The sequence below is a fragment of the Leptinotarsa decemlineata genome, unplaced genomic scaffold, assembly GCF_025532065.1.
Source record: "Leptinotarsa decemlineata unplaced genomic scaffold, Ldec_3_MD MMD2_P_RNA_scaffold_11, whole genome shotgun sequence".
In the NCBI taxonomy this organism is placed as follows: Eukaryota; Metazoa; Arthropoda; class Insecta; order Coleoptera; family Chrysomelidae; genus Leptinotarsa; species Leptinotarsa decemlineata.
The window spans coordinates 5,205,705-5,229,547 of record NW_027412525.1 but is presented as its reverse complement, the minus strand read 5'-3'; the positions used below and the strand labels follow the sequence as shown (position 1 = coordinate 5,229,547).

The 23,843-nt window shown below is 34.0% G+C and overlaps 1 protein-coding gene across 1 annotated transcript in view; it reads right to left on the bottom strand.

Annotated features, from left to right (window-relative positions):
* Nucleotides 1-6,666: 6,666 nt before the first annotated feature.
* The window catches only part of ftz-f1 (ftz transcription factor 1), a 345,263-nt gene continuing 328,086 nt past the window's right edge, over nt 6,667-23,843 (bottom strand). Inside the window, 4 exon segments of the mRNA XM_074170214.1 lie at nt 6,667-11,538; nt 11,540-11,610; nt 13,474-13,574; nt 14,543-14,801. Coding sequence (XP_074026315.1) covers nt 11,400-11,538; nt 11,540-11,610; nt 13,474-13,574; nt 14,543-14,801 — 570 coding nt within the window. The 3' untranslated portion in view covers nt 6,667-11,399.

The following is a 23,843-nucleotide window of genomic DNA, read 5'->3' as shown; positions in this document are numbered from 1 at the left end:
TTGTGTTGACCTTTGTTTTCTGACTGGTCTTTGCGACAAGAAAAGCTGATTTTTCAGGAGTATTGTCACTACTTCTGTCCTGCGTGCGGAGTTCAACAGTGCAAAGTCTTTCTCGGAGAAGAGTGGGGTTTCTTTGGGATTTAGGAACAGATTCCCAGGCATTCATGAATTCGAAGTAATCCGCGGAGGCATGGTATTTAAAACTATGTTTATGAAAAATGATTCAGGTAATTTTACTCTATCTTCCTTTCAAGTTTCATCTTGTAATTGTAGTTTTTTCTAATTTTGCTATATGCTTTGCTATACTATCTGAAGGATCTTTCACTTTCACGCCTTCACAACTTCAATGAAAATAAATATACAAATCTCAGAAAAAATAATCACGTAACTTGACAGTGACAACTCTATCAACAACACATTTTTTTTTAATTTAAACAAAACCTAATACATGGTGATGTAGATTGAATTCTTGTTCATTTCTCAACAACGTGTATCCCGAGTATCCTTGAACAGCACCACGATGGTCGCACTGGAGGGCATTTCGGAGTAAATACAACTTTAGCGAGAGTGCATGAGATGTACTATTGGGTCAATTGCCGTCGAATCGTGGAAGAGTGGTGTAAGGGCTGTGAAATGTGCTCTTCGAGAAAGGGTCCGAAAACAAGGCAAAGAGGAAAGTTTAAGCAGTACCTCAGTGGGTGCCCTTTCCATAGAATCGCAGTCGACATTTTTGGACCACTTCCCATGACCACATCCGGTAACAAGTACCTTATGGTTGTGATGTACTACTTTTCCAAATGACCTGAAGTAGTAGCCTTACCCAACCAAGAGGCTAAAACGGTGGCAGAAGCCCTGTTGCAGAACGTAATTGCCAGACACGAAGAACTACACTCGGATCAGGGCCGCAACTGCGAATCGAATTTATGCAAGGAAATGATGACTCTGTTGGGAATAAAGAAGACAAGAGCAACTGATCTCCATCCACAGTCCGATGGAATGGTCGAGAGGTATAATCGCACCATCAATAACTACCTCTTGATGTTTGTCTCCGAAACCCAAATAGACTGGGATAAATTGGTTGCTCTTTTTCTGTTGGCATACAGGAGCTCCCAACATGACGCGACAGATTACACACCATCCATGTTGTTAACTGGTAGGAAACTGAAGCTTCCGATAGATGTATTGTATGGCAGTCATTTCGATGAATCTCAAGAGGTACCTGTTTCAGAATATGTAAATGACCTGAAGGAGGGACTGGAAATTGTACATGAATTTGTCAGGACCAAATTACAGTTTTCCAGCGACAGAATGAAGATAAGATTCGACAAAAAGTCTCTGCCAGTGAGCTTCAAAGAGGGCGATGCAGTGTGGCTCTACCAACCCCAACGTCGGAAAGGTTTGTGTCCGAAGGTGAAGAGACCGTTTCAAGAAATCTTACTTGGTAACCAAAAAGATCAACGTTCTGGTGTACAGAATCCAATTGTCACCCAGAAGCAAGCCTAAAGTTGTCCACATAGAGAGTCCTTACATGGGTCATGATGTCCCCCCCTCTTGTAATGTAGTTCGGGGCGAACAACCTCAGGGAAGGGGGTAGTGTTGTGAATCATGCCCTGAAGAAAATAACGCAGGTCGCCACTGGTAGCCATAAACCAATTGTAACGTAGCTAAAAGCGCGCGAATGTACGATGTTCGCTGCCGCTCTAGATGTAGCGAGAATAATGCTACCGATTTCGACGGAATTTCGGCAAAATTTTCTAGCGCATTCGATTACGAGTATATCGACACAGTCAAGTGGAAGTTACAGTGCGGTACGCGAAGCGATCTAATAAGGCGATAAACATTCGAATAATAGTTGAAGTTTTTGTTGTATTTAAAGTGAAATAAAGTTGAGTTTGATTATTTAGTGTAGTCAATTATTGGTCAACCCACTGGGAAAAACGTAACAATATAATAGATTTGAGATTCCACGACTTTCCGTACACATTTGGGGGACTTGCATCATTCCTTTAAGGGGCACAATGTTACTTGCAATTGTCACTACTACTTTTTCTACGTCTTCGTCTGTCACTTTGTCTTGAAGTGCGGAAAAGAATTGGAACACATCTGCAATATCGTTTCCTCTAGCTACTATGGCATCAGCTTGTCGTTTCATTGTTTCTCCAATACCATCAGCAGCTCCTTTTCTATGCCCTGATTCAAAGAAGTTACAGGATATTTTGCCGAAACATTAGGTAAAAGTTTTTTTTGCTTATACTGGGTTGCAGGTCCATCAGAGAAAAAGTAAACAGTTGTTACAGTAGGGTGTTTTTTTTAATTCCGACAGAATTGGATGAAGGTGAGCTCAAATCGCAGAAGATCCAAGTTTCTAATTGGATGACACAGTAAATGGTATCTTTCTAATTCCTTGTGCTTCATTTCAGCTACCTTCTCAGGGTAATTGTTTCGTTTCTCCCGACAACGCCGCTGTTTTTCTACTGGTGTTAATGCATTCTTTTTCGCCATGATGATATCTGGAAATAGGAAATAAGTAATGAGTACCTTAACATGTATGTTTAGGTACTGGTTTCCTATTGAAGATGGAAAATATTGCATTTCATTAGTTCGGACTTCCATTGTCTGATATGATATAAATTGATTTGAAATCTCTAAAAGAATCTGTAAAAAATTAAAAAGGTTTGCTAAAAAATAACGATTATATTAGGCAAAAACTGAAATTAAAATGTAATAAAATACAAGCAACAATTAACACGAGATGAAAATTGAAAAATTATTAACTAGAAATGAAAATTAAAAGATTCCAAACCAAGTTACTTCACGACGTTTCGATTGTTAGTATCCACAATCGTATTAGTGTAATAACTGGACTTATTCCTCAGTGATCTGACTATTTATAGGTCAATCGAATGATTTCACCTTTCCCCTATTTCCTTTCTCCGCTTCATCGGTTTTTGCGGAAACTGACCGTTTAACGGGAGTTGATCGTGTTCCATATGTTGCGTATCTCTACGCTAGCTTGGATAAATGCGTTGTTGAACAACATATATGCGGCTTCTTTGAATTTTCTCCTAAACCAGTGTTCCTCCTTGTGGATGATTTCAGCTTAAGCCCACTGTTATGTTGATGAGTCCAAATATGCTCTGCTATTCCTGATTTGCTGCTTTCTCCTCGCTGTGTGTGTTTCTTGTGCTCGGCAATGCGAACTTTCAATGGCCTCTTAGTTTCACCGATGCATGATTCTCCATTCTCCCCACTCGCAGGGTATCCGGTAAATGCAATTCTTGGAATCGCAGTCCGCGTTTGGTGGCCTGGTTTTCGTGAGGCTGCTACGGATAGTGTTCTCAGATCTGAAACAAGTTCTGATGTGTTACTTGGACCCAATCCTTCTTATCCTTTCCGACAATCCTCTGATGTAGGGAAGTACAAGTACTGGTTGTGGCGGCTTCTCTTCCTTGTGGACCTCCTGCTGTCTTCTAGCTAAAGCCTGTTCCACTATCACTTTGGAGTAACTATTCCGTTGAAGGTAATTTTTTGATGATGCCTAGCTCCTTTTCAATACCTTCCTTTGTATCACAGAGCCCGAAAGCACGGTCTAATAGAGCCTTAATACATTTCGAAGTCGACTAAGAGACTAAGATTCATCTGTTTAATCTTTGAAGTGTTTAATATGAAATTTGGTATGTTAATAAATAAATTGCGAGGTGGTTGGCTAAAAAATTCCTGACCAGACTATGATCAATTGAAAATTCAAAAATACTTTTTTTTCGGGCATTACTTTCATTCAAAGGTGATGATATCTCCCCATATGGAGATACCACGAACATCAACGATAAATAAGGTTCCTTAAAGCGGTCTATTGCAAAGTCAAGCTTCGACAACGACCGCCGAACGAAATTCGTTCTCTGTTTTTCACTTCAGCTTTCTTTGTGAGGCAGCTAGATGAAACCAGGGCCCGAGAGCTCGTGTCCCAACACTAGACAGCGCTGTTTTGACCCGCCAAGGTTTTATCAATGGTGATAGGCTGAACCACTCAACTGTCTTCAGAATACAAACCTGAAAGTAAAGGTGTTTTAACATTCTACTGTGGCAATGCCATATCCTCTTACGAAGACAGCATATGGGATCGACAAGATTCGTCCCACGAAATTTAAGTGAGAGTAAAGATGCGCGACAAAGAGCGTGTGCATGCCATTTGTTAGTGTAATCGAGAAGATTGAATTGTAAATTTTGAGCATTATTTTAGAGCAATAAGTGGCGGCAGACTTGCGCAATGGCACAAAAACCAAAACCTTAACGTATATCTAGATGTTAATGTTTGTAATGAGATGAGAATGTTTGATATATAGTTTTTATGAAACTTTCCGCTTATATCGTTAAGTGAAAATACTCCAATAAATTTGCAGAAAGTGACAAAAATCATATACTATTTTGGCGTATCTACTTAACAAAAATTATATAGAGAAATGATGAAAAGCTAACATATGTCAAGAATAAAAATGAACATAGGTGCAAATTCTCTCAAGAAATTCAAGTTTCACAATTTTCATAGAAATACTTTTTATTAATAAAACAGATGATTCAGGTTTAGTTTCTGATGCGAATCTTGAATCTTGCTATGAATTTGTTAATATACTATAACAATTTTCAATTGAAGGTAACTCATATACAAATTGAACTGAGAGCTAATGGCAACAATGTTAAGTGTTAGAAATAAATTCTTACCGGGGTCATTTTTATTGTCTATGCATCGCCATTGTGAATAATTGAAAAGTAAGATGATTCCATAAAATTTGCCCCCCGTAATAAGATAGCTTCTACATATCGATAGGATGTTACGAGCGAATACGTGAACCAGTTCGTTAAATACTTTGAAACATCGGTAAACTGATCAACACTTCGCAGGTCTATTATATTTGCGTCCTTAAAATGCCATTAACTAGTCATTCAGTTTCTTCATTAGCGTCTTTATCTGCATAGGTGTAGTGTGTTCTGTTTTTTGTGAAGGTGACTTTGTTTTGTATTTATTAAATTTATTTTATTATATTTATTAAATAGGCTATTATACTTATTAACTTTAAAATATAAGATAGAGTTGGCCGATACTTGTTTTTCAAAATACATTATCATATATTTTCATCACAGTCACACTTTATTGTAAGATAATTAGTTGACCTAGTCATTAAACACAGGTATAAATTTTCGTAAAACTCAGCTATAACTGTCATTAATTAGTTCCTAGAATATTATTAGTTTCTAGGTAGATAAATATTTCAAAAAGTATACCTATATAAATCACAATGTATGTAGAATTCAGTTTTTTAGTGAACACACTTGAAAAAGCTCCTATGCAGCGAAACACGTGTTGCGGATTTGTTAATCTGTTCTAGTGAAAATCTCACAATAAAGTGTTTTTCAAAATACATCAACTTCAACATGTTCGAATTAATTTTCTCATTAGTATATAGAGTATTTGAATGAGATTTTGACTCAAAATAGGCTTTTCAATTACATTATTGTTGTTATCCAATAATTCATTTGATACATTTATATTTTCTTAAAGCCTACCCTACACCAGAGTGTCAGATTCGCACAAATATACTTTATTCTTCATAAAAGGAGAGGGATAACACCTGTGTCAAAACTATCACTGTAGTAAATGGAATTCGCTAACAAACTGTCATATATTCAATTTTAACTTTGTATTGTCCAACCCAAGTCCTCGTTCACACAAGATCCAACAAAGCACAGGAAAAAGTGTTTTTGGTATAACTTGCAATATTCATATAAAAGTAGTTATTTCGAAAGTATATTTTCTTTCGTATTATTTAATGTTTATATGAAAGTAATTGTTTCGACAGTGCTTTTCTTCCAGTTTGTGTCTGAAAGTTACTTCTTTGTATGCTCTACACATCTAGACTTACCTTTTTTGAAATCGATTGCTTCCTTATTCCTTTCTTTGGAAGATTTCCACATTTTCTGTATAAAGATGGAGAAGTAGAAAGTGAAAAAATTGATTGATATAGCCGTTACTACATGGAAGATCATCATGAAAAATGAAACTTTCTGTTTTCTACCACTTTTATTTGTAACTATCGTTACTGCAGTTTCGTCCTATATGAACATTTTCAAACTAATACAATAAAACTGACATGTCCATATAGGTCGAAACAGCAGTAACGATGTTTACAAATAAAAGTGGTGAAAAACATAAAGTGTTTCATTCCCCATTTTTCATAAAATCAAAATCTTTTTTTTCCAAATATTAATCTCCTAAAAATATACGTCTCTCAATGGTGCTTTATATCTCATGTGGGAAAAGTGTTTTCATTATATCCATTTTTACGTCAGAGGTCCAATTCTACCTATCAAGAAAACTATTGAAAATGTACAGTTTGAGCAACGACTCTCGATAAAGTATATGATTTGAACATTTGACAGTTTTCTTCAATTCATGTTCATTTTTCAATATTCACAGTTTTCAGTTTTGTATGTATTGTTGAAGCAGAAAAAAAGTTTAAAAAAAATTAGTTTCCATTTGTTTTTTCAATAAAAAAAATCAGTGATGAAAATCGTACCTTTTCTGAAGGTTCCAAAATAATTTTTCATCACTTTATACTCGAAATTTAGTATAGAGTTATTAGTTATTGGATGAAAAATAAAACAAATAAGTATTTCGACGGTGATTTATTTCTACAAACAAGTCACTTTAATCCACATAAATTATATTTACAAGGGTTCAATCACACAGCTTAAATAAGTGTACCTACTTTTATAGATAAATATATTCATATTTTCAATATAAGCTCTGGGCCTTATGCGTGTCACATGGGCAAGATACTCCTAATAAATAAGTAGACTCCATGATATCAGCACAATGGGACTCGCACACTGGCCCCATGCGAGGAGACTTATGGTAGTCTTAAGCAAACAAATCGAGTGATCTCGGAATATTAACAGTTTATTCACAAAAACTCACCAGTAACAATACCAAAATTATTATTTGATGTGATGTTTGAAATTACTAATCACATCATTCGCTACTGGAATGTTGTCTTTTTTAGATAATTATAGACCTCTAGATGTCTACTCATTCTAAAGTACTTGAAACATATGACGATAAGGACCTTTACTGATCATTTTCAGCCATTACTCCTCAAGGGTATTATTGGAAAGGCCACATCACAAATGAATAGCTATATGCCGAAGAAAATAAACAATGTTTTCATGAAAAATGAGGAATAAACCTTGTTTTTTTACCACTTGGATTTGTAACTAACGTATTTGCAATTTCGCCCTATAAGGACATTTTCAAACAAATAAAATATATACAATAAATATTGTTTTCCTCATCTCTTATCAAAATCATACTGGAAAGGTGAGTGTAAGTTTCAGATCATATAACAGACCTCTCTCCCCATGTTTACTGTGCCACTCTAAATTGAAAATAAGTTTTGATTTGTAGGGAGTAGATCTTTGCTTTTCTTTTTGTTTTCAGTAGACATTTCGATAATCAAACTGAAAAAATTGGGTTGGCAGTACTTGAATGCCCAAGAATATTTTACCAAATATATTGTTAGATATTTTCAAGGGCCTTATCAACAATTTTGGATAGTTGTTACACTTTTAATTGTGGAAGGCCTTGAACATTAGTTTACAAAGCACCATATTTTTGTTTCATTATTTGCTTCCTCAATATTTCCAATTTTGAAACTTCACTGTACATTGTGATACTTGAAATCAAAAGTAAAAAAATCTTAATCGAATTATGCAATAATTGTCTACGAGTTCAAAATTGAGAAAGTAAAATACCTAAAATTCAGTAGTACAATCCTCATTCAAGTTTTTATGCCCTTTTCACCTTCCACAGACTAGAATGAGATAAAAATAATGATAGAAAACTTCAGAAATGTATCTTTTTGCTTCTCACATGTATATAAGCAGGGGAAAGGCGATTTCCTTGTTACACTAATCCACTAAGAGGCGTAACTGTTAGGACGAAGGTAACAACAATGCATGTAGAAGAAGTATCATATCTCAACAATATTAAAACCTTTGGTTTCACATCTTGAAAAAACATTTCGAATACTCGTTTCATAAACAGCGTTTTAGTGATATCAGAATAAAACACATTATTATTTGTAGTAATTGTTTTTACATATTTAGCCATGCTTTCAGCAATTACCAAATAAAATATTTTTTATTCGGTAATTATGTAATTATTTATTATTATATTCGGTAATTATTAGGATTATGTTCATTAGTAGCTTGTAATTAGTTTTGAATATAAAAAATGTAGTATATTTTATGTATGATTTATATTACCCACAAAATGAATCAGTGTTTCGGCAACTACATTTCATACAAATTTTGTTTATTCACCCAACGTCAAAGTTTTTTGCACTTGAATTATATACTTTCAGAAATACAATTTTGAAAACATTCAAAGGTCCAGTGGTATGTCATCTAATATCTTGATTTGATTGTCTTACAGGATAATAAAAAAAAATATAAAGTGAAATGCTGTTTCAAACTGCCTGATGATGCAAAAACTGATACTGGAACTGACAGTTCATAACGAAAATGGTTTTGTCAGTGCAAAAAATCATAGCTCAGCCTAATCTCAACTTTAAATGCATATCCCCAAAATCTTCATTTTTTAAAATATATACACACTGAACTGGAAGATAAATTCTCTTTCTGGCATTTGTAAAAGAATTTCAGAAATATGTCAACAAAGGATATTTATGGCGGGCATTTTACACTACTTCTTTCAAACCAACCGTAACATAACCGAGATGTAATCGACAACTTTTTCAAATAGAAAGATAAGGCTTATTGTTGCAAAGAAAGTGAATAACCAAATCTATGTTACATTTAACTTTTTTCATCGATCTTAAATAGATTAAAAACATCGAATTTTCATAGAAATACACTTCATAACAAAATAAGCAACTACTCTAATAATAATTGAGCAAATGCTTCAACTCCTTGGAATAATCCCAGTAGATGATTAAATGATGAGTCTCACATTTCTGGTTCAATAGTTCATATTAGTGAAGTGCACACTCCGTATGTGATATATTGTAATTGAATTGAATCAAAATTTACTCTCAATAGAAATATGAACCGATAACATCTGACGATATTTTGAAATAGAACTTCCTCAAATAGATAGATTGGTAGGCACAGAGAAGTGAAATGGCCAGCAGATCACCTGAACCTACACCATTAGACTTTTTTCTTTGGGGACATGTGAAAAACAAAGTGTATTAAACTGAACCACACGATTAAAATGATTTCAAGATATGCATAACTGAAACCATAACATCAATCAGACCAGGAATGGTAAATAAAGTGAGTTTGTTATGAAGTATATTTCAATAAAATTTAATTTTCTAGATCTATATTGATAAAAAACTGATATGTGCCACCAAAGATGCATCATAAGCCCTGCCTTTACATTTGACAATGTCAATTACGTAACGTGACTTGTGGCTCACACTGTATAAAAAATAATGAAAGATTTCTAAAATAAAAGAATATATGGATAAATTAGTGTTCAGTGATGTTTTTGTATCACATTTACTTAAAATTAAAGTTCTATTGTCAATAAATGAACTAGAAAAAACAAATGTATGACCAAACATTTCATTTCACAAAAGATTGCATGCATTACGGGAGACACATGAAAAAAAAAGTTCAATAATGCACATCCAATTAGAGCTACTTCGCCATGACACACTAATAAACTCAAAAGACTATAACAAGCTATGTGTGCATTGTTCCGAGTTCATAATAAAAGAAATAGAAGAGCAGCATTTTTTCCATTCAAACGTCAAATTTGCATGGATATTTCGAACAATCACATGATCTATGCACCATTCTTCACTCTTGCCTATTGATTTTTTGATTGTAGTTGTTTTATATGTATTGACAGAACCAACAATCTGGGTTGAAGTTCTGTTTTTGTTCAGTGGTTGGAAAGGAGATAATCGCCTTCTGTATATAACATTACATCAATATGTTTAATAATTTGAAAACGGTTCAATTCAAGTAATTTTTTTTGTATCAACTTTGATGATCTGTTTAAAAAATGGATCGGTGTGTTTTAACTTTTACAATTGACTTAACAAATGAGGTACATTGTAAAAGTGGTGACTTCTTGAATATTGCTGTCGGTTGTCTCACTCTAGCAGTATTCAAGTATATGGACACACTTCATATGTTAAGTAATCTTCATTACATTTTAAATTATTGAATATCTAAAAAATATTTTTCATTGCACCAATTTCTATTCAAACCACAGTTATATCACGACTTCCAAAAAAATATGTTTATAAAAATAACTCGATATTCTTCAATCACCTAATATATAGTAAATAATTTTGGTTTTCTATAAAATTTTGAATGTTCAACAGATGTGCCATAAAAAAATAACCTTTCAATTTTCATCCAAATTTAGTTTTATTTGAATATTTTATCCAACAATAGATACGTATAACTACTCAATATACATATGTACAAATTCCTAATATCACAACTTTACAAATTAAAGAAAAAATAGTAAAACTCAATGTACGTTTCAAATCACGTCATCGATGCATTTTATCCCTCCGACATGAGGTTCGATAAAAAAATAAAATATGTATATATATTTTGCAGAAGGATAAACAATTGTATGATCTGTTTGCATAAAATGACCATCGAGGATCCTGCATAATAACTGGTACTGAAGTAAGAGACAAAATTTGCAAAAATATCAGGTAGCCATGAAAACAGTGGAAAACAATTTTTGACTTTCCCCAGAAAATATTTTGCTCTTCCAAAATATAATTTTCCAGTAAAATATTTTACATTCGTTGTGTAATACAGAATAAATTTTCATGGCATATCAGATATTGCTCAAAGTTTGTCAGTTTTTATGTATACCACTTTGATAACAACAACCCAAAAGACCACAGTACCTCGCTCTCCAAAATTATTAACATTCATAATATATAACATAATATATAATATACTTAAACTCAATAACTAATAATATTCATAATCTATAATTACATAATATTACAGCTGTTAGTTAGTCCATCACCGTGGTTAAGCTACACGTACTACTGCTAAACGTTTTAATGCCGCACTCACACTCGTAACCATACACTCTCACTTTCACAAACCGCCATAGCTAAGAGTTCTAGCCTAATCTAGGATGCCCTTGAATCCCTCGGGAGCACATCTCATGGAATGTGTGTCATATAAAAACTCAAATCAACGTAACATAAATAAAACAAGGCTCAACATAGAGCACGGTGCTGTGGTCTGTCTCTATCTATTACAAAAATATGTGGTTGCTCTTTGTACTTCATGAAGGCATCAATGTCAACAACTATTATGAGATTTCCAGTAACCTATGTACAGTGTAAGCCGGTATTGCACACAGATATGGTAACGTGAGGATTGTGAGGACGGCTGTTATTTCCTCTTGGCGTGCAGCATCTCCATGAGGAGGGTTTGCGTAGAAACGCCACTGTTGCAGTGCTTGTGGTAGAGGTGTTCTTCGCCTCGCGCTGCAAGGCTATGAATCTCTGGAAGGATTTGTTGCATCTTGTTGAATTTGTCCTGAAAATTTGACATATCCGTTAACACTCAGCTTAAATTGATTCTTGTAAATTAAATTAGTTTCACTATTGGACTAAGTAACCATATTGATAAGTGGAATTTGGAACCTCCGGCGTGAAATGAATCTATTGAAAACACTTTTACAGCACAGAAATTCCAACAGATGAGGGCCTAAAAACCCAATACAATAAACAGTTTAAAACCAATGAATTTCGTTTTTCTTGATAATCCTCCAATATAATGTTGGGGATTAACGAGATCAAAAGTGAAAATAGAATTGAACTCCAGAGATTACCTCTCCTATTATTTAATAGGAGAGGTAATCTCAGATTATATATATATTTTTTCTTTATTGATATTCATATGTGAAATTAATGTATAATTTATGCTTGAAATTAAAAAAAAATTGAGACAGAACTGCGACAATACTATTTATTCCGAGAGTATGTATTGACAAGTAAGCATAGTTAGAGGATGATCAAAATAATGTTGAATGATATGTATAATCACCTCTCAATTGAAAAAAACTTCCAGAAAGATCGAGAAATAAGGTTTTGAGTAGTGTTTTTGGGTTCATTAGGATATGTGATGAAATTAATGGATGCTTGAGACAAATCCAAAATGTATCAGTTTACAAACTGTTGTAAACTGTTCGGTGAAAATTTCACCGGTGAAAAACTCCAAGTATCACTTGAAGATGGCGATGGAAATTTCGACGGAAGGAAGATTATTCTGGATTATGCTAAAAATAAATGAGAATGAATTCAGAGTGATTGGTAGCCAATTACAGTCCAGAATCTGACTAGCTTCAATTTTGTCAAGAAATAGAAAGCAATTCAACATTCTTCTTTTCAAGTATGTACTTATAAGCGACCCGCCCGTCTCCACACGGATGCAATGCTGATACTAAATATAAATTCATCCATCGGAAATTTAAGGGCATGGAGAAATAGTGATGAAAATATAATTTTGTTTTATGGGCGCGCTTTTTCTCCCGGCGGCTGGCACCCCAGTTACAATATTTTAAAATCCTTTTCTATTACACATCTACAACATAAAACGAACCTATATACAAAATTTCAGCTTCTGAAAATATAGCGGTAGGGAGAAACAATGATGAGAAGGTAATTTCCATTTGTAAACGCGCCCCTTTTATCCCCAAGGTGGCGCCCCAGTTGGAATATTCAAAAATCCTTTCTTAGTGCGCATCTGAGACCTAAGATACCAAATTTTAGCTTCTTAGGACTTACCAGTACGGAGAAAGAGAGATGAATGAGTGAGTGTTAAGTGAGTGCCTTTCGCATTTTCAAGTATAGATTTTGAGTTTACTGTTATTTCATTCTAGAATATCAACTAATCTACCTTTTCAAATACTATTGCAATGTCCACGAATTTTTTATCAGCAGTAGGAAAATATAAACGTTTTATGATATAATGAACTTCTTCATATATAAACAAAAGTTGTGAAAACACTTTTTATATGATCGAAAAGTAAACTTTGGAACCAAATTTGAAAATTCAAATTTTTATTTAATAAAACTATTTATGATTTTATCTTCTTGATCTTCTTGAATATTTTGCAAATGATATGTTTAGGTGGACAATGATGGAATTGATATGGTTTCAATATTAACTAAGGTTGTTCAGTTGTTAATATAAAAAATAACTCATCTTCTGTCGAGGATTCCACTGATGTATCAGAATCAGAGATTCCAAAAATTGAAATTTATTGAAATATTTTTCAGAATTTTAGGATGGTGCAGCCAAAACCTTGTTCCATTTTGAATTTGAATACAATTAAATCATCTCCATTTACTCAATAGAAAATAAAAAAATTGAAATCAACTTATAACGAGTCATTACCGGAATTTGTGGAAAGCAGGTTATTGTATATTCGAGTAGAGCCTGTTGGACCTGTTCATAGCCTTCTTCTACATGCTTTCTATTTGTGATGCCCCGGACATCTAAAAAAAAAAAACAAAAACATTAGCACTAATTCAGGCAAATGGAGAGACATGCATTTTGAATGGCCAAAAGAAATCTGTTGAAAACATCTAAACAATGTTAAGAATGTGAAGAAAATAAAATTCTGTATTATTTAGATCCATACATACGTTTTCAAAGATCACTATTTCAATAAAATAAATAAAAACAAAATAAGATGAAGTCCAAGTATCAAGAGTTTGCTCACCCCACAAATATGGAAAAATTGAGTGGGAATTGAGGAGGAATATTGCTATATTATGATACAAGTGTACAAAATTGCATTGCAATTCAAATATGCTAGATCAACTGAATGTTGAAACAATCACCATCAAAACTTTCAATCAACAACCTACCAGGTTAGATCTCATCAATTGTGATCCCAATAGCAAAGAATTGAATATACTTACACAAAACAAAACTCATGGAATAAAAACAGACATACCAAAAAACAACTATATCAGAAAATAAGCTACAGAATGACTGAATAATTTATTGAAACATTCTTTCACCTCAAGATAATCCTCAGCAATCCACAACCTAACTAATGGTTCTGGTACTAAATACCCTACTAGTTAAAATTTGTTTGATGAGAAACAATAAAGTAATATCTCCGAAAACATATCTGTTGCTTCTCTGATTTTAAAACAGATTTTTAAAAGGGATTGACAATGTGATTGATTTTTCTTTATCATCAGATTGAAAAAAACATGCATCTTTCAGCAGTGTACCAGATTTTATTCATAAAAACTTCAAGTAAGGAATGGTTATTTATTCCATATAATGAGAGAACTAAATCCTGGTTGGTAGGGCGTGGTTGAATGGAAAATGTAGCCCAGATTTTGCTTTCTCTCAACTTTGGTTGCGCCAAAAAAATTCTAAATGATTTTTATGTATCCTACTAACATATTTCTTTCAATATATTATATTGTATAAAAAATATACTAACCGGGATTGAGAAGTAACAAGAATTTAGTACAAATGTAATCGCTAACATCGAATTTCAATTCTAGCAACTTAGTAGTGATGTCATTGAAATGATCAGCAAGACTGGGAACTCCTAGCAACCCCAAACTCAGCAGATCAAATTTCTGACCATTATGAAGGGTGGTTTCGTCAGGTAAGTTATTGTGCATTCGCTGGTGCATATGGTCCAAAACTAACATGTCCGACCATGAGTGCTGGAGAAGCTTCATTTGGTCATCCACCTGAAAGGAAATGATATCAGTTAGAATTGAGAATAGGTTAAGATCACTCATAGATACAATTTCATGATGCTTGCGATGGCCATCCAGTTGATGATGAGATGGCGAACAGCTGATAGATGATGGAACAACCCCCAAAAGGGTTGGTACATAGTGAACTGAAGAATAAAAATAATATTCATTTGTCTGGATGTTCGAATGATGTTTCATATTTTGAAAATCAGTGTCAGTGGACAAACATTGCATGTGGCGCAAGAACGGCATATCACATTGTAATAAGTAACGTAATATTACCGATTTGTCAGAAGATTTTATTATTCAAACATTAAAACATCGTGTTGATTTAAGATTCTGACAGAAATAATGTAGAAAATTGGTTTATGAAAAAAGTTTTCATTATCTTATATGATAAATGAATCAATAATGAAGATTAAAAACATATAACTAAAACAAATAGATTTGTATCTGGTATCTCTCGAAATTTAGGTAATCTCACGAAAGCTGCTGATGCCACACTGGTCGAGTTCTTAGTTTGGTGAAATATGTTTGAACAACTGGCATTCACAGTAGAAATTGATTTTATGAAAAATGTTGACAGTTCTAGTGGCCGTTTCATATGGAACATTGTAAAATAATCTTAGTTGAATAATATTTTGGGGTAATTTAAAAACATATATATTGAATACTCATTTAAAAACTCCCTCATTCCTTTCGTCTGATGTGCGTATTTTTTTACTTCGGAGCTTTTATAACGAACGTTCTAAAAAACCCCAATGGCTGAAAACAACAATCCAAATTATTTTCAATTCATTGAAAGTTTGAGAACCGCTGAACGTGAATATACCAAATTCAGTGGTGGTGGAATTCTGAATAAAGATACATCAATATTTTGTCAAACGCGTACTAAGAATAACTTAGCAAACGCAATTAGAACCATATTTAATTGGCCTGTAAACAAAATACACATGTACGTCAATGATTCAATGGTAGAATGATAATGTATACTTATTTTGTTGTAATAAAGTGACTCATCGCGTTTGTTAAACAAAGATAGATCGCAACAGACTCACTGAACTTGGCCTAAATTTGCAATTCGTTTTCACTTTCCATTATTTGCTCATTTTACATAATCTTACTACACACTTTACTGTTCTTTTTAATTTTTCGTGCCATCTCTTTTCGAAACGAGTTTTGAATTATATGATGCAATCGACGAAATATAATTACATTTATCAATATTCGTATGAATAAACATAGTTCTACATGTTGAAGATGATATAAACATTATTGAAGTCTGATGTCCCTCAATCAATGTTTAAAGTGAGTTATTGCCATACGGAAAATAAATATAGAGGAAAATGGTTAAAAAGACTAATGAAATTAAAGAGATGAATTCGTATACACCGAAAAACAACTACTAAGTAGGTATGTGTATAATGGCTGGCGTTTGGAAAGTCTATCGTCCAGATACGACATCTACCGGACATATTGACACTAACCTAGATGGTGAAACAAAAACAAAGTCCTGTCAATTGTTTTTATGAATTGTTGTGGTTTCTTGTGCTTTCCGCAAAAAAAAACATAACCTATGTTTAACATTCAGTTATCCGATCAGCCGTTAGCTGTTTAAGTATAGCCATGGGAGAAATTGTTTCCTATTAGTAATGGTCTGCTTACTTGTCGCTATGGCTGGATTGCCATTTTAGTACTTTTGTACCAAATCAATTACCATTAGGTACAGAACTGGTTTATCATCAAACTGGCAATGAGATTCGCAACTCATTTAAATATTCAGAGGTCATAGAGGCTGCAAAGCTAATATCAAACTTCAAACTTTTGATCTACCTATTTTATCAACACTGTGAACTTTGGTATGAGTCCTACGGCTAAAAAATCCATTTTCAGTGCTCTCATCTTCCAACCCGTGCTAGAAATCGCACGTTTAAAGGTAAGACACTAATCCTTGTAACTACATACCTATAATAATAAATCACAAGTTAATAACCCCTAAACTCAGAAACCCGGATACCACAACCCCAAATTTCATAACAAGTAAACCCATATTAACATAACGCGTAATAATGTTACAAATAACCTCATAACCCAGAATACGTTCATAGTTTAGAAATGTAGGGTTTCGGGTTTTGGGGTCTGAGGACATGAGGTATGGGGTTATGAAGTTTTACTTGGCTACATGGAGTTAATCTAATCATTGGGTTTGGGCTCTTCGTGGGTTAGAGGTGTTTGGGTCGAGAATGTGGAGATTTCAGGTTAATATGTTTGAGTCTAGGTGATTTGGAATTATAGGTTTTTTGGCATGTAGGGATTGGGTTTGGGAACAACTTGATTCTGGATGTTATTCACCTTGAAACGAAAATAAGTTCATAAGGAAGAGTTGTACTTTCAAATGCATTAAGGGGTTACGAATACAGTCAAACAAGTTTTTGTCTTCAACCCACTGAAAGCTTTTAACTAGAAACGACAATGTTATATTTTTTGAAAGACATTTTTGTGAATGACTTAATAGGAAAAAGAAATTTAAAAAATTCTCATTAGTGCAGAAAACAACAAACTTAAAAAGTTCACTTCGATGTGAATAAACACTAAAATTTGCACTGCACAAATCTTGAGTTGCTTACTGAAAATGTCCATTATCTTATCATTTCCCGGTTCATGAAATATTTAGAAAATAATACCATTTGCATGGACTTCGGTAGTTCAGAAAAAATCGTTAACGCTATCGCTATGAGTTTCAAAAAATAACTATTTTTTTTCACTACAGATATGATAACGAATAGCCTCACTGATTGCGTTTAGGTTGAACGCTTCGGGAAAAGTGGGTTTCATCGTATAATAAAAATACTGAAAACAGAGATATTTTCAGTTATTTCTTTTTCAGAGAGAAATGTATTCTTTAAGAATTGTTTCAATTAAAACTATATCGTGATAAATATTGGGCTGTATGAATGAAGAGAAATGAAATATTTCAACCTCATTCCACTCCTACTGAATACGTCTTTTTTAAAAGATCTGATCAAAAGCTCCTGTGTTATGCATTTGGCTCAGTCACTGTTGATCTTGTGACTTTTGACATGATCGGATATGATGTCTGTTCTCGACCTGGGCGTCGTAAAGTTTTACTAATTGAGTCTTCGATTTCTAAACATGTGCAACAATCTTGTCAACTCATTAACAAGGTGATCACACTTTTTTTCCTTTTGAGTTTGTGTCCATAAACAAACCCAAAAATTTCGATAAGTCACGGCATGAAAGAATATGGCCATCCAATTGCACGTTAATACTAGCGACTGAATTTTGGTATGGATTGAGCTTCAAAGTTTGTGGAGATCAAATCGTAAGGTGTATTTTTTGAAATTACTATGAATCTTCATCAAGTAACGGCCGAATTAATCAGAAAATTGCAAAGGCTGCTTCTCAAAAGCTTGGAATACTGTTCCGAACCAGAAAACTGTACACACTTCAGAAATTTTTTGTTGTTTTATGAAGCTCAGATCAGACCTTTTTTGGAGTATTGTTCTCATATATGGAGCTCCGCCCCTAAGCATACCCTGAAGCTGCTGGACTCCATCCAGAAAAGAGCCCTCCGCCTTATAGGAGACGCGAACAAGAAAGGTTGGAGATTTGTCTCTCTTCTATAAAAACTTACACGGGAAGTGTTTAAGTGACTTGGCAAATTTGATTCCACCGAGTGCCGTACATATCAGATATACGCGACGGACTGTGACTGCTCATCGTTTTGAGGTTCAACTCAGTACACCTCGAACTTCACTGTTCAAGGACTCTTTCATTTGGAGAACTGCGTTCACGTGAAATAAACCTTCTGATAATGTTTTTCCAAATGAATTCAATCCCCAGCGATTCAAATCCAATGTGAATCACTACTTTCGTAATATTTGCAGGACCTTTTATACTGAGTGACTTCCTAATACTTTGCATTGTTTACCAATTTCAGTAACGAACCAATGTCTCAGATGAAATCGAATGAAATTATTTTCCACAAAAATTATTGAACACAGATATCTAAAACCTAACAAGTTATTTTTTTAAATCAACTCCTATATTTAACAACTAAGGAACCTTTCAGATGCACTTCAAACTTCCGTATATTTTTTGTCTAAATCTGAATCAGAGATCTGATAATATGTATGTTACTTATACATACAAAAGCCTCAATAAATGACTGATTTTCTTTGACATTTTATTTCGAAGTCAACAAAGCATATAGGTACATGAAATTAATTCTGTGCATTAGGGTTGAACCTCCTAGATATAATTAAGGCATTGTATGTTGGCGTTTCGAGTTTATATACAGAGCCAGGGCGTGAACGCCTAATTAATTAGTTTTGATTTCATCAGGCTTGTCCTTTTCCCACGTATTCACATTCATCGACCGTATATTGTGTTCACTGAATCTGCTCATCCTGTTCTCGGAGTTTTCTTGGTCATGCGACTCTTTTACGTGTAATTTTATATGATGAGTGGATTTGAACTATTATGATTTCATTCGACAGAATATATATTTCTACGTCTCCTCATCTATATATTGCATCCGATTTGAATGATTAGACATTTTTTTAAGCTATTACACATAGTAAAGATTGATGATATCGATCTCGCATCTTATATATATCAATATTTGCTTCAGAAGTGGATTGTTCAGAAGGCTTGGGAAGATGCAAATGTTACTCCTATTCTGAAGATTGATAATCCTGTCAAGTTTCTCACTTCCGATCAGAGCAGAGAAATTAGCATCCAACCAATTCACAGCTTTATTTGATTACAATAAAGTACTACCCGTAGATAGTCGGAATTCAGGATAACCGACAATTCAACAACCACGCTACTCAAAGTAACGGACGACATAGTTTCATCCATCGATAACGAAATGACTGCAATCTGATACTTCCCGACTTCAGCAATACATTCCATACTTTAAGTACTAATTATTCAAGAAGCTGAAATGGTTCGGGTTGAACCATGCATCAAGTTTGTTTTATGAAAAACTACCCCTCGGGAAGACGTCAAAAAGTTGTAGTTAGGAATAGTGTTTCTTAGCTGAAAAACATTGCCAGGGATGTTCTTCGGGGAAGCATATTACGACCACTTTTATCCACAGCTTACACAACTGATTTCTAATCCTTCAAGAAAAAATTGGCAGTTCTAATTATATGCTGACGATACTCTCAATCCATCCAATAAATTTTAAAAACTACATCTCACGATCTGTTCTTCACAAAATTTATTTGAAAAATATATCACACGTTAAAAGGTAAGAACTCGTTAATCCTTAGCTCGCACAAGTTTCGACTTCTGAGGGTTGTCGTTCGTAGGGGTGCGATAGCTGGTTAACGGCAAAACATATTTTTTTAAACAGAAACATGTTTCGCTAGCACAGTAGCTTTATCAAGTGATTTCAATAGAGGTGGATTCACTTACAAAAGATATTTGATGGAATCGGCCGATACTTGATGAAAATCCATAACGTATTCAAAAAAACAAACTTCATTGTGAGATTGTAACTAAACAGTCTTACAAAAACGCAACTCGTGCTTCGCAATACAATGGCTTCTTTAGGCGTGTCTTTACGTAAAGGCGTGAAGACACGCCTGAAGAAGCCATTGTTTGTCGAAACATGTGTTGCGTTTTTGTAAAACTGTTTAGTAAAGATCTCACAATGAAGTATTTTTGGAACAATCACAAAAGGTCTAGCAGTTCCTAACTTTTAAAATATTGTCCGAAATGATTATTAACTGTTTAAATAAAACATTCGAAATTCCTCCTCCTCCGCGCCCCTCACCATTTGGAATAGAAAACCAAAAAAAAATCGGGCAATTTAAACTTTCACTTATCTCTTTTTTTGTGCATTTTTACAAGAAGTGGGTTTTACTCAACATTGTAGCGACTAATTTCCAGCAATTTATATTGCAGGACTGATATTTTCAGGATAAACGGTTAAAAATAAAAAATTATGTGCCTTACAAACATTTGTTAAACTACTAACTTTTGAATGCTCAACTTCAATTATAGTATAATTTAGGAAAGTATCGCAATGTATGCACACTGAATTTGATGAATATACCAATATATCATGGGTTTCTCAAGTGGACATTTATTACAAAGCAACTCTCAAGAGGCATTTACTATTTCATTTCATTACCATATTAGAAACAATTAAAAAAAATGGTCATACAAAAATGTGTAGAACGTGAAATAATGAAGTCGAGGTAGGTATTTATTTTCGTCAAGATCTGAATCGGTGTCCTTTTCGTCGTCAACGATGATCTCGTGGATGATCTTATTCCTATTAAAACGTTCTTGGCAAGCTATGACTTGTAAATGATGGAAAATTTCTACAACAATATATCCCAATACAGCAAGCTGCGCATTCGCACGAGATAGTTTTGATCAAGTTTTGTGTCTTTGACAAACACCATCCATTCCATGACCGGATGGTTTGGACTCAGGAAGTGGAAATGTATTGCGTCAGTGGGTTTGCCAATTATCCAAACCGATAGAAGGCCTTAGAGAGCCCACTGGGTCACCTGATATGATGCCTCTAGTGACATCTGAACATCTGAACATCCCCAGGAACATTCCATAATATAAAAATAAATTGCTAAACAGACTTCATCATCAGCAGGAAGTGAATGGTGAACATTTCTGCCCGTCTTATCAAAACGTAGTAAAAATTATGGTATTTTACATCAATTTAATCCGACTTCGATATCCTGCCCCGTTCAAAAACTAAGAGGGGACCGCATTGTATATCGGTAAAAATTTAAAGAAATTAGTCGAGATACTAGATAGTAAGGCGTCTTCGTTTGATATGACCTGGTTTTGGTTTGATATAATTTCATGTCCTATTCACGGAATCACAGACAAAATTTCTGAGAGATATAAGGCATGGGATGAAAGTAATCTTATCAATTTCCAATCATTCAAACTTCTGCACAATCCATAATAAAAACGTCTGGCGCCAAAACTACTCTGTCGACAAACACTCTCCTAACGAATTTCGTTTTCGCATTTATATTCACGGGACTATAACGAAAGTTATCTAATGATAACTTCAGAGCAAATAGGATTAAGAGACTGCAAGGCTAGCCGCACACTGGCAAGTTTTTAATCTCCGTGATTGAATAATCTAGAGGATTGACAACGGGAACTGAATAGTTTGTTGACGGAGTTGTCTTGTAAACTGCCCAGTGAAAATCTCGCAATGTGTTACTCGAATAAGTAAATAGTTATCGAATAATTTCAAAATTTTGGATTCACTAATCGGTAAACACAATGCTGGCTAATAACAAATTTTTAAAATTATGGCATTGCACGCATTTTGATAGATTGAGCTTGATGATGTTGAGATTATTTCCAGAAAATGAAAATGATGATATGAACTCAAAAATCTGTTTCAAAATTCAAATTTAAGGTTTTACGTGGAATAAGTACACCGATTCATGTTAATTTTAATCGATTAAACAGGTCTCGCGCATTTAATACGGTAAAATTCTGTAAACGTTACCCAGCCTTCAACTGGTTTATGCATTAAGAGAAAAATCACGAAACAGAAAGTATATTTCAAAGATGACTCAACCTCTGATGGAAGCACCAAACTCTTACGAAGGCTCGAAGTAGATGAACACTTCAATATAGCAGACCACTATTATAATCTTTATGCAGTCATTGTTCACTGTAGTTCTAGCGTTGCATCTGGTTATTATTACGCATTGGTCAAACGGACTGATTTAAGTTTGACGATAGTCGTGTCACTAAATATTCTGGCAATATCTTGAATTTACTGGAGCCTCTGGAGACATCCTACATTTTATTCAGATGATGTGGTGGGTTTTTCTGCAGCTGAAAAAGCAAATGCGCCACTGGAACCAATTAATTTTTGTTGTTACATAATTTGTATTACTTTTTTTATATGTTTCTATAATTAGAAATTCCATATATTCTGTTATATAACAAAAAATGAAAATTACTAAACTTTGTTCAATTTCTTTTATATATGTACATATAGGCAATTTTGGTTTACTTCGATGTTATTCCTTAAAAAAAATCCTTATATATCCGCCATTTAAACGACTATACTCGCACAGAAATTACATTTCCGGGAAAGCCACAGACGCCATTACGAAACCAGTCGACTTTGTTTAGTTTTGTATGTTGATGTTTAAAATGCCGCCGGGAAGATTATGGTGAAACCATTATGAGTGATGGAATGGTACGTAAATTGGTTAGGACCTTTAGAGATGTCCATACAAACATTCACGATGAGGAAAGAAGTGGACGACCTTATATCATTTGGCTGGGAACAATTGAACCACCCTTTATATGGGCCCAATCTAGCGCCGAGTGCCTACCGTTTGTTTCTGCATTTGAAAGCGCGTAGAGGATGATTCATACGATTCGATAAGTGCCTTAATAATAGTGCCTTAATAATAATAGTAAATTTTTCTGCATATGCAATTGGCAATACAACTGAAAGAGTCTACCTTCAATTTTGGAACGGGCACACTTGCAGACCGGGCTCCTTAGCCACTCGTCAGTGCAAGATAGTGACCTAAAGTCAATGATATTCCATAATTGAAAATCGAAATTCTTTCAGAGTATTTCATTCTTCGTCTTAAGTTGGAGCAAACATAAAAAATGTTACTCCATCTAGTGGACGAGGTACTAACCAACTGCATATCCGAAATTTGCCCTATTCCTCCTTATATAAGAAAGTATTAGTTTAATCAATTTTTTGGAAGATATTTTGCATATACATCAATGATCTAAATATGTTCGGAATTGCATTCTGAATAGCATTAATGGGAAAGAAAATTCATGAAAAGCGGGATATAATGTTTATATTTCATGAGATAAAGATATTTTACTCAAAAAATTAGTATATTCTAGTCCAACCTATACACCAATAAGAAGAAATTAAGCGGCAAGAGTTCCAGGAATACTTAAAATGCTAACTGAGAATTATTATATGATTTTTCTTTCAAAAAGAAATACCATTCTAATACGTGC